General features: G+C 39.9%; 1 protein-coding gene across 2 annotated transcripts in view; it reads right to left on the bottom strand.

Moving 5' to 3' along the window:
- The window catches only part of GTF2IRD1 (GTF2I repeat domain containing 1), a 136,650-nt gene that overhangs the window by 29,800 nt on the left and 91,199 nt on the right, over positions 1-15,651 (bottom strand). For both annotated transcript variants that reach the window (XM_088152580.1, XM_088152581.1), the window contains exons 14-21: positions 15,017-15,070; positions 13,057-13,122; positions 11,554-11,737; positions 10,353-10,411; positions 9,251-9,310; positions 6,356-6,439; positions 4,629-4,812; positions 2,058-2,086 (exon numbers count right to left, since the gene is read on the bottom strand). In XM_088152580.1, the coding sequence (XP_088008706.1) occupies positions 2,058-2,086; positions 4,629-4,812; positions 6,356-6,439; positions 9,251-9,310; positions 10,353-10,411; positions 11,554-11,737; positions 13,057-13,122; positions 15,017-15,070 (720 nt within the window). The remainder of the gene's footprint in view (positions 1-2,057; positions 2,087-4,628; positions 4,813-6,355; positions 6,440-9,250; positions 9,311-10,352; positions 10,412-11,553; positions 11,738-13,056; positions 13,123-15,016; positions 15,071-15,651) is intronic.

Here is a 15,651-nt window from a genome sequence, read left to right as displayed (position 1 = left end):
AGGAATGGACCTCATATATCACATCAGACAATTTTATCATCTAGCCTGGTCTTGTCTGTTTCCACTAGCTGATATTCTCCAACACAAAATGTATTTCTCATTACTGTTATTCTAAAAATAATGGCCATTCTGATCTAGTTAAATAGCCTACATCAGAATTTCCCAAAAGAATTGGATTTCAGCTCCAGGAATTCCCAGTCAGCAATTCTGGAAACTGAAGTCTAACACCAAGAAGGCAAGAAATTAGAAAAGGCTGTCTAAAGACATAATACCTCTTTGAAGATCAGACACTGAGGCCTTTCCTGTCTGGGATTTTTGTGGGGGAGATGCAAGGGACTGAATTTGATATTTGATAATTGATTTCTAACAGCAAAGAATTCTAGATACAAAGAGCTGTCACTTCAACTAAAACCAACAAGCAACAGTTTTGGGGGATCAAACTGGTAGGACTTTCCTAGACTTGTAAATTTCATTGTGCCCTTATGGGGCAGGAAATCCATGCCCCATCCCATAATGTTACATCAGTAGAATCAACTTCTTACTTGACACACTTGATGATAATCAGAGCTATCTAGACAACCATCTGATCTCAGAACCTCACAGTAAAACCTTGCATTGATTTGTGCAAACCTATACCAGCCAAGAATCTCTTCTTAAATCTCAATATCCATTTTTCAGATAATCCTTTCTACCAACTGCCTATCAAGTTTCAACTTTCTACCAACAACTACCAAGGAGAAAACAACACCTCCCCCCAACACTGGCAGGGCAAGCTACTGTATATAAACAGAGAGCAAACCCCACTCCCTTCTAGCACTGAAGATGTTACCTAGTCAGGTAATAAAACATCTGCAAGAAAACCACCAAGCTCAGAGAACCCCAAGCATTCCACAATCCTTTCTCTAATGCACTGGAAAAAGGGGTATTGGGTCTTGAACGATGGCAGTCAGTAGCTGAACTCCAGCACTTTGCATTGTTCCTGTGACACACTCTTCACTGGGCGCACAGAAGCGCACTGGGCTTCTAGGCAGCAGGTGGGTTTCAATAATGACTAAGTGTTCCATCAGCTGATCTTGAGAGGTAGATCCTGCCCATCCTAACTTATGCATTCCTGGTTTTAGAGAAGTCTCTTCTGTTTATCCCACTTCTGCCTAGTAAGAAGACATTCTCATTCCTGTTCCTGTTCCCTTTATTAGATATTGTCCTCTGTCAAAAATAAGATGCATAAAAAAAGAATGCTTGGTAGAGCTTCTTTGTAATGAAGCAGCTTTCCCTAATTCCAAACACCCCTGTTCCCTATTGATTTTTTACATTGTGTGCAAAATTATTTACAGATCAAAATAAAGATCAGTGACCAAGAAGCAGACCTCTTTATCTGTCACTCAGGACATGGAGAACAGAATAGATGCTCTCTGCTATCCCTAGCTTTTATTCCACCAGGAGATAACCATAAACTCGATGAATGAGCAAAGAAAGCCGTTATCAAGAGAGGCTATTTTCCCGATGCTGTTTCTACAACTGTTGGTTTCTGTGCCTCAAATACCAAAGTCATGCTATATCCTGGTTTTGGGGGAGCAACATCAGCATGTCTGATCACCCTATGCATATCAGGTCATCTTTGTTCAGCATGCAACCTTAAGACTAGAAAATCCATGGAGCAGCAGAATTGTAATGGAAATGTGTAATAATTACACAACACTCATTCGGTTTAAACAAGAAATAGGGTGGCAGTTACATTAATGTTGACCCCTTGCCCTCTGATTCTGGAGCAAGGTTCCACAAGACTGGCAACTTTGTCCTGGTATCTGCTACATGACAGCACAACCAATCCAGGGGGACACAGCAAACAGTCCTAATCAAACCCTCCATGAGCAAATCCTGGTAACTTTTTTTTTGTCATTAAGGACTAATATAGCACCAGGTAGTGATAAATAGCCTAGAATACAAAGACACCTAATAAAAGTGAAACCACATTTCCCCCATAAACTGCCCTATTAAATTATCAAAGGATGACAAAACTTACTTAGCATTTTGTTGTTATGAATTTAGGCACTTACCAGGTTTAGGGATGAGTCCTTGGAAAGGCCTGAAAAAGAGACAAACAAACATACTGTTGATTATAAAACAGAGGCAGGCTGTAAATTGGCCCTTGCAGCAAATACTAGGTTCTCATAGGACTTTGGTCAACCCCCGCCCCCCCCCCCAAAAAAAGGATTCACCAAAAAAGAGAGGATCTGGTTGTGGCTGATAAGAAATAATTGAAAAATGCAAGCAGAGTAGGCATGTCCATCACAGCAGTGGGGAGCAACTTAGAGATCCCAACCTAAGATTTAAAAAAAAAAAAAGTCTGCAATTGCAAGCAAACTGATTCAGACCATCATCAGCAAGAGTGAGGTTGTTGTTTTTTTATTCAAGAGTTGGTTGTGAGGGCAGAGGAGGAGAGAAAGAAAAGCAGGTGGGTCTTTTGATGCCAGGGCTAGCATGTACCCAACAAGGTATATCCCTCAATAGAACAGAAGTACCCTATTATAGGCATCTGTAGGAAGCCATGATGACATCGTGTGCATCATGATGTCATCATGCAAATGATGCCAAGGACATTGTTTGCATCATTTTGTACATCATGACATGTTTGACATAACTCACTTTTCCAACCCTGTCTCCCAGGCTGATATATCAAGCTAAGTGAATGTTGCATATAAGGCAATTTAGAATCTTTTGGAAAGATTCTTTAGAGCTATTTTGCACCTGCTAGAAAACAACTTCTCCCATTTTTGTTTTGCCTTTGTTTTACCTTCACTTCAGAGTGACAATTTTGGACAGAATTCCATTCTCTGTGCTAAATCTTGTTTTCTTTCATGCAGATTATCAAGGGGGAGCTCATAATTTCATAACATAGGATACAACATATACATAGTAGGTTCAAGATTCAAACATCAGCATTTTCAATAAAATGGGATCTAGGATAGCAAGCAATAGGAAAGAAACTGAGAAACTCCATCTAAGTGTGGGATTCTACAACTCAGCTAACATCTCACACTTAGCCATTTTTAATCTATGTTTTTTAAATAATCCACCATGTCCAGATTCACACATAATGCTGTCACAAGCCAGGATTTTCAAACCACGAGAGCTGAGTTCATATCTTACGCCAAGCCAAAAGTAAGCAAACCATATTAAGGCTTTAGAAAATGCTTGAACAGACCATTGTGCTAAAAATTCAAAACTTACACAAATCATTGAGAATTTTGCAGGAAGGAGATCCAGTTAAGGGATCTAATGTCTATGTACCAAGAGACCAGAAAGCCACTGAGGATCAGGAAACAGAGCTAAGTTTAACTAATCACAGTCTGAATTCTGCAGCCCTACACAAGATGCATTTCTCAGCTGTTTTGTTTTACATACCACATTTAACCAGGCCAGTTACAAATCAAGCAGGTACATTTTACAACGTGCAAAGCTTTGTTAGCATCAATCTAAATTTGTACTTGTGGGTCTTAGTCTTATCCTGTTTGCTTAGTTTATAGTTCACTGTACTGTGCAAACTCACAGGGTAAATTTAGTAACCAGATTAAGTGTATTGTATAAATGCAACCACCAGATGGCTGCTGAGATCAAATAATGGGATCCTAACATACTTTCCCACACTTAATGCCATTCCATGCTAATATAGTGAGGGGGCTGACCAGAAATAAGACCTCTCAGTAGAAACCCTTTAATTTTGGGAGTTCTCTCACCAAAGAGAGACATCTGGTGGTACTGGACTGTCTGTCTGAATGTAGGCAAATATTCTTATTGTTGGTATATTCTTCCCAGGCCTCATTGATTCCAACGTTTGTATTGCAAGGCACTCATCAAATAAATTCAACGTTATGGTATTTTTAGGTAGTCATGTTAAGGTTTTATCAACTGATTTTATCAATTGATGACTTCAGTGTTTAACTATGTTTTGTTTACATTTTTAACTATCAGAAGCAAAGCTTCCATTTAACAGACCAACAGAGTGGAGGGGGTGTCCGTTATTCCCAACTGTCCGTTAAATGAGAGAGTACATCAACCATGTTAGACATCAGCAAGCAAACAATACAAATTATTCTCATCATTTTATGTAATTTGTGTAATGGCATATTTAGGCAAATGATACAAATTGTGTCATTTCCATCACTGCCTACTGTCTGCAATTATGCAAAATGATGCAAATGACATAAATACAGAAAAAAATGTTTCCCTTGCATCCAAAGTCCGTTGCTCTGAAGCCGATTGAAGCAGGGCTTCATTTGTACCAAAATAAAAAAATTAAGCTATTTATCCAAAAGGAGCATTTATCCAAAAGGAAGGCAACCTTGACTTTAAGACAACATCTCTCAGGAGAAAATGAGACTGGAAAATCTTGTTTTGTTTTATTTCAAAAATCTGTATACCACCTGCTTACTTTATTCTCAATGATTCTACCACAATCTTTTTTAAAAATAAATTATTTGGAGGTGTGGGGGGAACTAGATGATATTTGGAGAAGTCCTTGAAGGATCTACTTCAGCTGAAAGACCGAAATATAGGTGAGAAAGCAGACTAACACTCCTACATATACCCAGTGCTGAAAACTGATGAAGTTCCCTAAAGAGAAATACCTTGTAACGGTGAACTTGATCTTGTCTGCCACAGCTAATATCCTCTCCAGGTTCTGGGAGCCGAAGGTGCAAGGTTTCCGGAACGGGATTCCTGGTGGCAACCCCTCTATGATCACTGAACCTGGATTGCTTTTGATCCGCTTGTATGGCACTTGGACAGGGTACTTGATGCCCAAAGCCTCACCTGAAAGGAAGGTAGCACGGGGAAGGGGTTAGGCTGTTCCCACAGCTGATTTAGTTCCTGTTCAGCTTTGAAGAACACTAAGCAGCTTCGGAAAAGGCAGGAGAAATGCATTTGGTCCAAAGGTGAGCACAAATGTGTCTCTCTTTCATACCACCCAAGTCAGATGGGAAACCCAAAGAATTTAGGTGTTGAAATCTCTATTTTTCAGAATTTTACCCTGCAGCTCCTATTACAAGTGCTTGTTAAAGGAAAGTGCCAGAAAGGGGGAACATTTGGGAAAATTACACACAAAAATACCGTAGAGAAACGATGGCAAAGATTGCTCTCCTAAAGAGCATATGCTTTTATTGGTGCATTAAGAAAAAAATCATTCAAAAGTTCATGCAGATGTTTGTCTGCCAAGTTTGCAAACTAAGGACCACTTTCACAACACTACCTGACAGACAACGCCCTGCCCTAACCTGCGCTGTCCTGCCCAGCCCTCCTACTAGCAGGGGCCTAATGCCGCACCCAATTCTCCAGCACTGGTCTCTGTCAGGGTTCCCACAAAGCACATTCTCTGAGCTGCAGCTGCACAAGTGGGAGCACACCCTTGGGTGCCTGCAGGCTCCAAGGGAACTGCCTCTCCTACCTTCCCTTTCTGAACTCTTCTGCAGAGCTGGACTCAGTCCCTTACCCCTGAAATAAACCATATCCTCCCTTGGGGTCTTAACAGGGTGGATTATATATGCTTTCAAATTACAATTCCTCATTTTGCAGGCAAACCATAGTTTACCTCTGTGTTGTCCAAACTTGGCCACTTTAAGATGAGTGGACTTCAACTCCCAGAATTCCCCAGCCAGCATGGCTGGCTGGGGAATTCTGGGAGTTGAAGTTCACTCATCTTAAAGTGGCCAAGTTTGGACAACACTGGTTTACCTGATCTAGAAATGATTGCCAACTATGATTTGCTCAAAGCAGGAAAAGACTATGAGAGTACATGGAAAGTTTGCCTCTCATCTATCACACCCAGGCTTGGAAGAACTTATAAAATGTCTTTATGTCTAGGCTTGGAGACTGGCCATTTTTCCAGAGAACCTAAAGTGGTTTGATGGCTACAGACCATTAGCAAAATGCCCACCAAAGAGTTGCATTGGATTGAAATGTTCTGAAAACTGGCTAGAAAAGCAGAGAAAGTGGAATAGTTATGAATGACCCAATTCAAAACATCTCTTAAGGCATGCACAATCTCTCTTTAAATTGTCTGTATTTTAGTCTAATCTACTTTGCAGACTTGTGAACATAAAGCAAGGCCAGTAAAGCACCACCTCCATTCTAACTCCATCAGTTATGGGTCCTTTAACAAAAGGCTGGACAGCCACCTCTCCTGGATGGTTTAATTGGTTTCCCTACAAATCCAGAGGGTTGGACTGAAGAAACTCCTTGTGGTTTCTTCCAACTCTACAATTCTAGGATTTTATTATTCTGACTGCTTGCAGCCAACCTCTCTCAGATTAATAACTCCTGCTTGTGCCTGCTAGTGGCTTGCCACAAAAGCACTTACCATACTTCTTATTGAACAGATCTTGAACCTGTTCCCTGAGTGTATTTGCAATATCTATTCTTGACAGCCGAGTATCGTAATTTTCTGTAAAGAAAAATGGAAACCATAATAGAATCTGTCCTATTAGATCATAGTTTTTATCAACTAAGTAGTAGTTTTGTCAACTAAGAAGTCCTAAATACAATTTAGAGTGTATTGGACCCTCCAAATACTGTACTTGAAAGGATGGACACCAGATTTTTTCTCTTGGAAATGCAAAAAATTTGAGAGAACATTGACCCTCACATGGTCATGTGAACATGTATTTATTTATTATTTAAATTTGTTATAGCTGCCCATTCTGGTAGACTCAGGATGGCATTCAAAATCCAAAAAAATATAAACAGTTAAAAAACACACAACATAGATAGCCCAGACTAAAACAACCATAATAACAACAAAGAATCCCAGCACCCCACAACACATTAACCCCAGTCCTGAAACCAAAGCCAGGTCTCGACGGCTTTTTGGAACCCCAAGAGAGAGGGTGCCATCCATATCTCTGGGGGGATGTGGTTCCAGAAGGTGGGGCTGCGACAGAGAAGACATGTTCCCTACATCCCATAAGATTTCATAGAGGGGACCTGGAGTATACCCACTCTGCCCAGACATACTGGGCAGGAAGAAACAATTGGAGATAGAGAGTTCCTCAGATATCCAGGCCCTATGCCATGAAGGGCTTTTCTGGAATAGTATTTTAATGTACATAAATAGATTTATGGAGAAATCTCTCACTGTTAAAGATGTTAATGTGATGTTGAATTATCTACCAAAACCCAGAATCTGACTGCCTGAGAGGAATTATGGTTTAACTGGGCTTAGAGGGTAGCCAAAATAATTATATTGAGAAATTGAAAAAGTGATACTATTCCAGACATTAAGGATTGGCTTTTGGAAATGTGTAATTTATCCATTCTGGAAAAGGCAGTATTTTCTGCTAATCAATGAATGAAGCAATATGTTCTTCTTTGGCATAGGTTTTATCATATTTCACCAAAATACAGTAGTATCATTAGGCATTTTGTATGGAATCTGATTTTTGTAAACCCGTAACTATCTACAAATTTAATACAATATATATGTTAGATCTTTGTTTCAACCTTGACCTTAACCCTTTAGTACAGGTGGTCTTTGCTTAACAAACAGTCATTCAGCAACCATTTAAACTTACAATGGTGCTGAACGAGTGGTTGTTACGACCAATCCTCATACTTACATCAGTAGCAGCATGCCCAGTCATGTGATCGCCATTTGTGACCTTCTTTACTGCTTCCTACAAGCAAAGTCAATGGGGAAGCCAGCTGGAGATCACAAATGGCGACCACATGATGTCCTCGCTTAACAACCCACAGTGATTTGCTTAACAATGGCAACCAGAAGAGCCAGAATTTCCATTGCTAAGCAGTGAGGTGACCTGACGTCGCACTTTACAACCACATCACTTAGCAATGGCAATTCCAGTCCAATCACTGTTGTTAAGTGAGGACTACCTCTACTGTAATTAGCTAAATTTGTTAATGTGTTTAAGAGTTTTTTTGGGGGGGGGTGTTTCCTTCTTTTTCTTTTTCTTTTCATTTTTTTTTGTTTCTTGGATTGGTTAGTTTAATTTTGTTATTGTTATGCATTTTGGTACTCTGTTTATATTTTGTAATATAATCTTCTAAAAATAAAGAATAACATTTGGCAGGGGAGAACTACAAAGAAGACCTATCTCACCTTTAATACAGCCACTGAAAATGATTTTAAGGGGAGAATCAGCAACAAATAGACTGCAAAGCAATAAACAGTTTTTAAACTACTTTTTATACATTTTTATTTTCATTTATTAGGAAAAATGAAATCCATGACCACCAGAGAGACTGAAGCTTAAACACAGCAAACTACATCTTCCCTGCCAAGTAGAACTGGGATCCATAACAAGCCACAGTTTGCATGCTTATGAAGGCACAGAAAACAATGGTTTGCTCCAATGAAGACATGAGAGGGGAATACATCCTGTTCCAGGAGGGAAAATGTAAAAAAGTACCATGCCAAGACCTTCCTTTTTCAGCAAACATTTTTTTCAACTTTTCAACTTTTTTTGATAGTTTGCTGCTGACGCTTAGCTGTTCTGAGACTACATTTGCAATGTGTCCCGAGGGCCTTGCCAGTTGAGTAGCACAGAAAGCCCTGCCGCTGAAATCAACAGTGTAAACGGGGAAGACTTTTGGCAACTAATTAAAGATAAATATAATTAAAGATGTTAATATAATAAATATGAAAATAGGCCTAGTTGTCCCTGAGTTGGCAAATGTATATTTACCACAGCCCAGAACAGATGGGGAGTCAAACAAAAGAAAGTTCCCCCATGCATAATAATTACATCCCTGAGTATAGATTAGCATGTGAAAAATAAGGCTAGACAAATACTGTCGTTCCTCAGATAACCAAGTTTTCCATTTGCAGGGTGCTTTATTCTTTTCTCTGAATGGAGCCGTATTCAGCCAAGGGAGCTTTATTTGAAACATAAAAGAAATACAGCACAATCACTCTCACACTAAATTTTGCAAATAAGGCACACCAACTCCTCCAGCAAGGCAACAGCTGCAGTCTTGTATAAACTTTGGGGGGGGGATGATAAATTCTACCGAACCCAGGGAGATTGCCCTACAAAGGCAAGGCAGCAAACATGCACAAAACTTTCCTGCAAGTTACACAATCAACTGAAAACACTGTGTCCATGGGGGGGGGAGGGGGGGATGTCAAAAAAAGTCAAAGGGGCACCGGCAAATCCAGCAAATATGATTTGAGAAATGAGCTCAAAACAAGGGAAGTGGGGTGGGTGTAGGTAGAATTCTACCTCATCCCCATTCTCACCTTGAAATCCTGGTCTTTTGACAGGTTCCTCGACAGGTTCAATGGAGACTCTATCATTGGCTGCCAACACAAGAGAAGGGTGTTTACTTATTTATCTTTACTTCTTAGTTTCCATCTTGAAATTTAGGAGTTAGCCATATGGCACTGTCATGCACAAAGGTAGCCATGATACCTCCAGATTGTGTCCTTGGAGTCCCAACACAGATTATGTTTTCAAAAATTAGAAAGGGTTGAAAACTTACAAGATCACCAAGTCACATGAGATTTCAGTGCTTGTTCAAGATTTTAGACAAGAACGGGGTCATTTTGTGTGAATTCACAGAGAATGCCAACATCTCATGAGGTTTTGGCGGGCTCACCTGAGATTACAGTCTTTTCACCTGAAATTATACCAGTTTTGGGATAAGGTTGCCAAACTCTTGCAAGACTTGGCAATTTGAAGACTGATTGATTGAAAATGTGCCATCAAGAGGTTGTCGACTCTTAGTGACCATACAGATAGATTTTCTCCATCAGCCATTTGAGGCGCTCTTGACGATTTTAATATTAACTTTTTATTCTATCTTAATATCTACCTACTTGGTGTACAAGGCCACAAAGCCTGCCCACCTGTGCTGAATGCTCCTCCTTGATCTAAATATTTTTAAAGCAGAAAATGATATTCAACACCTGGACATAACCCTTTTGTTTCTTTTTGCTTTGCATTTGATAAAAAAAAAAATTAACACAGCTTTGTGGGTGGTTGTGATTATTTTACATACTGAAGCTTTAACATGCTGTAGTGATAATAGAACTGAACTTCCTGTGTCTTGTTTCCTTCTCTTGTTACCTCTGCAGTCATTTGGATTCAAAAGGTAAAAGGTGCTTTGCTGCATGCAGGGAGCACTACATGGTGCTAATGTACATGCCATTTGTAATATATCATGCATATATAACCACATGGGCTCACAGGCCAATTTAAGCTAACAGTTCATGCTTACAACGAAAAGGACTCTAACGAACAAAAATGTATGCCGTAATAAGCTTGCCCATTTTTCAGGTGATGAGGTTCTCTGGTTTTCTTCCAAGACAGTAATAAACTGCTAGGAATCTACTTCCTCACCTATTGCTCCTGAGCTGTCCGAGGTCATTTCCTTCATTCCTTCTGTAAGGAGTTCTGGCCTGAAAGACAACGTCAGAGGAATGATGCATTCAAGCTCAGTAGTGCCTGCACAGGTTGGCAGCAGCAGCTTTCCAGGTTTACAGACAAAGAGTATTTCCCAGTCCTACCTGGACATTTGAGGGACTGAAGCTGAACCCTCTGAAAAGGCTTTGCTATTTTGCCTTCCCATTAAAAGCCTTATTCCATCAGACTATTGCTTCAACTGGCTTGCCATTGTCTCCAGCAGAATGGTGAAGCCCTTTTTTCAGACCAAGGACTGTATTTGGCTGCAACCCAAAAGGTCATCAGAGCTGAGACGTAGGCAGCTAAATTTAATTCACCTTTAAATCTAATCCAAATTAAATGTCATCAATTAAATACACTGAATGGGATTACTTCCATAGATTTCATAACTTTTTTCCTTCTGTTTCATTGAAAATTAGTATTTGGCAGCAACTTTAAAGGGGGTCTCTGTCAGGTACATCTAAGTTTTGTGAGAATCCATGGAGACAACATTCTGCAATTAAAAACAGGCAAAATTATAAGATTCAGATTTTTCTTAGGGGGAAAAATACTGAATAATCTCAAGACTCAGGCTAGAAACAACTGGTAGATTTTTCCTGCTGAAGATTTTTCAGGCAGCGCATAGCAGGTTTACTCATGTCATTATGAACTCTGGCAAACATGTTTTTGCAAAGGTTTTGTGAAAGTTTCAGAAACTATAAATTTAAACTCCAAGATTTCAGGGCTGGCAGAAATATCTTCCTGCGTGAAGTAGAAAAAATATATTGCCACATACTAAATCAAAACGCAAAGCTCTCTGGTTTATAGTTATTTCGTCACCTAAAACAGAAGATTCTGTACACAACCATTCCTATGCCCAACAATAAAAATACAGCAAAATGGAAAGTAAGTGGCTAACAATTTGCCAATGTTTTACACCAACAAAATCCTGCCATTGAACAGGCTACTTTATTCTGTCACTCAAATAAAGCCAGAGCTATTAGATTAAACAGATCAGAGTGAATTATTAACTTCCAGCAAGTATGTTTGGGGGGTATTAGAGGCAATACAACCATGATCTCACGCCCACATTCTGCAGAGAAAAAAGAGTGGGCACACTGGGCAAAGAGAAAAACAGTACTGGCAACATTAACCTTACCTCTTGATAACAAACCGAATTCTGCTGCTTGCCTGAAGAATCTTCTTTAGCTTTGCAATCCCAAAACAGTTGGGCCGTCTGAGTAGGATGCCATCAGGCAAGCCCACCACAAAGAGGTCTTCTGGGTACATCAAGAATTTGGAATATGGGACTTTGACAGGCTCAGAAATTCCTATGGCTTTCGCTGCAGAAACAAGTATGTCACTTCAGAAAGGAACACTGCCTTAGTCTCCATTAAAGAAAAGTAAAATTGGAACTGGGGAAGGAATCTGCTTTGGACTGAACTGCACTTCTGCTAAAAGCAGAGGTGCATTGTTTAGGAGCACTCCTGGATTTACTTTCATTACCAGAGGATCAAACCATGTCACTGACCTGATTCCCACTAGGGAATCACTATCAGGTAAGAATTTGCTCAGTTGAACAGGATCTACATCCCTCTCTCCTATCCTGCACCCCAAAATCTGACTTCCTAACTGAACAAACATGGCCGACTTACAGTTCTTGGCATCTCTCTGCTAGCTAGCCATGCTGGCTGTGGAATTCCAGCTAAGGAATCTGGAAATACAGTTTAGCAACGTCAGTGCCATCTGCAGATGTGAGCTATGAAAGGAGTCCAATGAATTTCACAGCTCATCTAGGAGACAGTGGTTGCCAATTCCAGTTCCCTTGGGACCATTTCTTAGACCCTGGCTTGTAATGGTCTATCCAGGGATTGTTTTAATTTGCGAAACAGAAGCCCACAGGGGGGTCATTCTAAACCAGAGCACATGGAAGGGGACCCAGCCTCTTTCAAATTCTGTAACTAAAACCCCAAAGCTTTTTCAGTCTTGGTGAAGTGTTTGTGGAGGGGAAAGTGACGTAGGAAAATACACAAAAGCTTGTCACAGGGAAAAGGGAGTAGATTTATTCTCATTGGCAGCTGAGGGTAAGACAAGAACCTATGGGTGAAAGCTTTACAGTGAGAGATCCAAATTTGAATTAAGGAGGAATTTCCTGACTGGGAGAGCTATTAAGCAATGGAACAGCCTGCCTCCAGGATTCATGGGTGCTCCATCACTGGAAGTTCTCAAGAAAAGATTGAACAGCCATTTGTCTGGGATAGTCTGAGGATTCCTGCCCTGGGCAAGGGATTGCCCTAGAAGACCTCCAAGGTACCTTCCAATCCTATGATTCTAAGAGAACAATTCCCTAAACCAGGGTTCCTCAACCTTGGCAACTTTAAGACAGGTGGACTTCAACTCCCAGAACTCCCCAGCCAACCTTAGACTTTTTAATGAGTCCTAGGGTTGGAATGGGCCATTAAGTCTATTGAGTCCAATCCCCTCTTGCAGTGCAGGATGGGAAAAACGGTCATCTATCCTTTGCTAATGTACATCCAGCAAGAGAGACGCCTTCTGGCAACCAACTACAGCAACAAAAATTTCAAAATGACAGGTAATAGAACACAATATTGGGTGTAGTGGGGGGAGGGATTCTTAACTGGAAAAAAGTCAAATATCTCACCATATCTTGCATTAAATAAAATTTCTACTTGTTTTCTCAAGTGACTTAAAACGTCACCAACACCATCTGGAAGACAAAAATAACCAGTGCAGCGATTGCAGGAAAAGAGACACTCATATAGAGAATGAATGTATATATGCTACCATATATAGGGCAGCTTATAAATAATGCATATTTAGCAACCCTGAAAAACAGAAGATCAAAGCAGCAGAAAATCCTAACAGTCAAACAAAGAAACTTTAAATGGTCTGGAAAAGACAGAAGGAGAAAGAGACAGAGAGATGCTTACAAATATGTCTTTCTGCATTGCTATGTGAAACCGACAAACAGGCATCAGTTGGCCCAATATATTGATTGGAATTAATTATTTGCTGATTTTGCACTTTTCAGAATGCTGAGGCAAAGTTCTCGGCAGTTTAATTCTGTATTACCATACCTTTAAATGCTATAGTTCCCTGAAAGGAAAAGGATTTCAGACACTGTCCCCCCCACATACACACACAAAAGGCCCCTTTGTGGATCATTAGTTCATAATAGTGAAGGGGCTTTTGTATCCCAATGACTCTATGAGCTATACTGTTGGGAGTAGTGTAAATTCCCCAAAGGGTCACCCATTACTGGCAGCTCATAGACAAGAAATCAGATGAAATAGGATCCACTGGAGAAGGAAATGGCAGCCCACTCCATTATTCTGGCAAAAAACAAAAAAACAAACAAAAAAACAAATGGACATTAAGAATCAGAATATGGTCAATGTGATACTAGAGATGGGCCCCACCAGGTCAGAAGGTATTCAACAAATTACTGGGGAACAACAGAGGCCAAGTACAAGTATCACGGTGCTCATGAGGTGGCTAGCTGATGTGGCCCCTGGCAAAACTAAAGTTAACCCTGGAAAGATATATATACCATTGGTATGTAGAATGTCAGGAGCCATAAATCAAAGCAAACTTGAAGTAGAAATGTCAAGACTGAATATAGACATTCCAGGAATCAGCAAACTGAAATAGACTGGAATGTCTCATCAAAGGAACATCAAATCTTCTTCTGCAGACAAGAAAACGATTGAAGAAATGGAGTAGCTATCATTATTAACAAAAGGATGTCAAAATCATGCTTGGATACAACCCCAAAAATGATAGAATGATCTCAATTTGTGTCCAAGGCAAGCCAAATAGCATTATGGTTATCCAAGTCCATGATCCAAAGGAAGTTGAAGGTGAACTGTTGTGTTGACTCAGCAGTTAAAATAAGAGAACTCATACTAATTAAAGGAGCCTAGAATGTTAAAGATGGAAGTAAAATTAGCATCTGGAATAATGAGAAAAGTTGGCCTCAGTTTACAAAATGAAGCAGGAGACAAACTAATGAAATATTGATAGTAAATTCAATGTTTATAGTAAATAACTTCTTTCCTCAACATAAAAGATGCCCCTACATGAGGACATTACTGGACGAACAACACTGAAATCAAATTGACTATATAATCTGCAGGCAAAGTTGCCAAAGCTCTCTTCACCCAGCTTGAAAAATCACTCTGAAAGAAAACAGGTACCCACAGCAGAGAGGTTTGCAGTTATCTGCACCTCATGCTAATTTTTTTGTCTTCAGAATAATCTCCTTTTCCGATGGACCCCCACCAGTTCACAGGTAATTATTAAGGGAAAAATACACAAGAGAGTTTTGAGAAGAGTTTTTAAAAAAACCAAAGAGAGAAATATAAACATGGAGAGATTTTTGGCTATTTGCTGCTGACGACGGGCAGCATGATTTTGGAGAGCGCAAAGGCTCAGAAAAAGAGGCCCAAGGCTACATGCTGCCTCCTCCAGCTCTACAAATCAGCAAGTATATTTTTTTAGACAAATCCATTCCCCCTTTCACACAAACTGCTGGAGCCACGAAAGAGATCCACTGAAGGCACAGGTGATTCTTTTGGTATTTAGAAACCAGATAAACTCACCTTTGCCCTCCATCTGCTTCTCGTCATGCTGCAAATCAGTGCTGGGCCCTTTATCTGAAAATCAGAGAAGGTTGATATGGAGCAGAAAACAAACCCATAATTTGCGGGTAGGTGTTTTTTTTGAGAGTACTCTGTTACATTGAAAATATGCACATATTATAGTATGGAATGTTAGATGGTTATTCATAAGGCTATTTGCTGTCCCAGGAAACTGTTGTCTATCTTCCCCAGCTATGTTCACATAACATACAGATGCTGGTGACTTTCAGAGAAGAAGACAGTCACAGCTGTGAAGGACTTGAATCAGCCCAAATCAGTGAGAGGCCAACTCTTCCAAACATACTCTTTCCAGGAAATCACTGACTTATCTTTCTAAGAACATTCTCCTTCAAAGAGCGCACAGCACACGCAAAAGTATCAAAAATATTTTAAATTACAGCTACAGATATTGTAATACGTAATACTCTTTATACAGTACTAATAAGATGTCGCTTATTCCCAAATCTTACACAAGGCTGTTCAAAGGCTCCCTGTTGTACACCATTAAGTCATTCTGGGCCTAAAACATCTAACTGCATCACTTTCCTGTTGGATCACTATGGTTATATTTCTGCAAGCAAAATAAATGACATTTG

Source organism: Python bivittatus, unplaced genomic scaffold (genome assembly GCF_059951505.1).
Source record: "Python bivittatus isolate LINGU-HERP-01145 unplaced genomic scaffold, Pbiv_v1 ctg000690_np1212, whole genome shotgun sequence".
Taxonomy (NCBI): Eukaryota; Metazoa; Chordata; class Lepidosauria; order Squamata; family Pythonidae; genus Python; species Python bivittatus.
The sequence above is the reverse complement of the archived record's forward strand: the minus strand, read 5'-3'. Positions and strand labels throughout refer to the sequence as shown.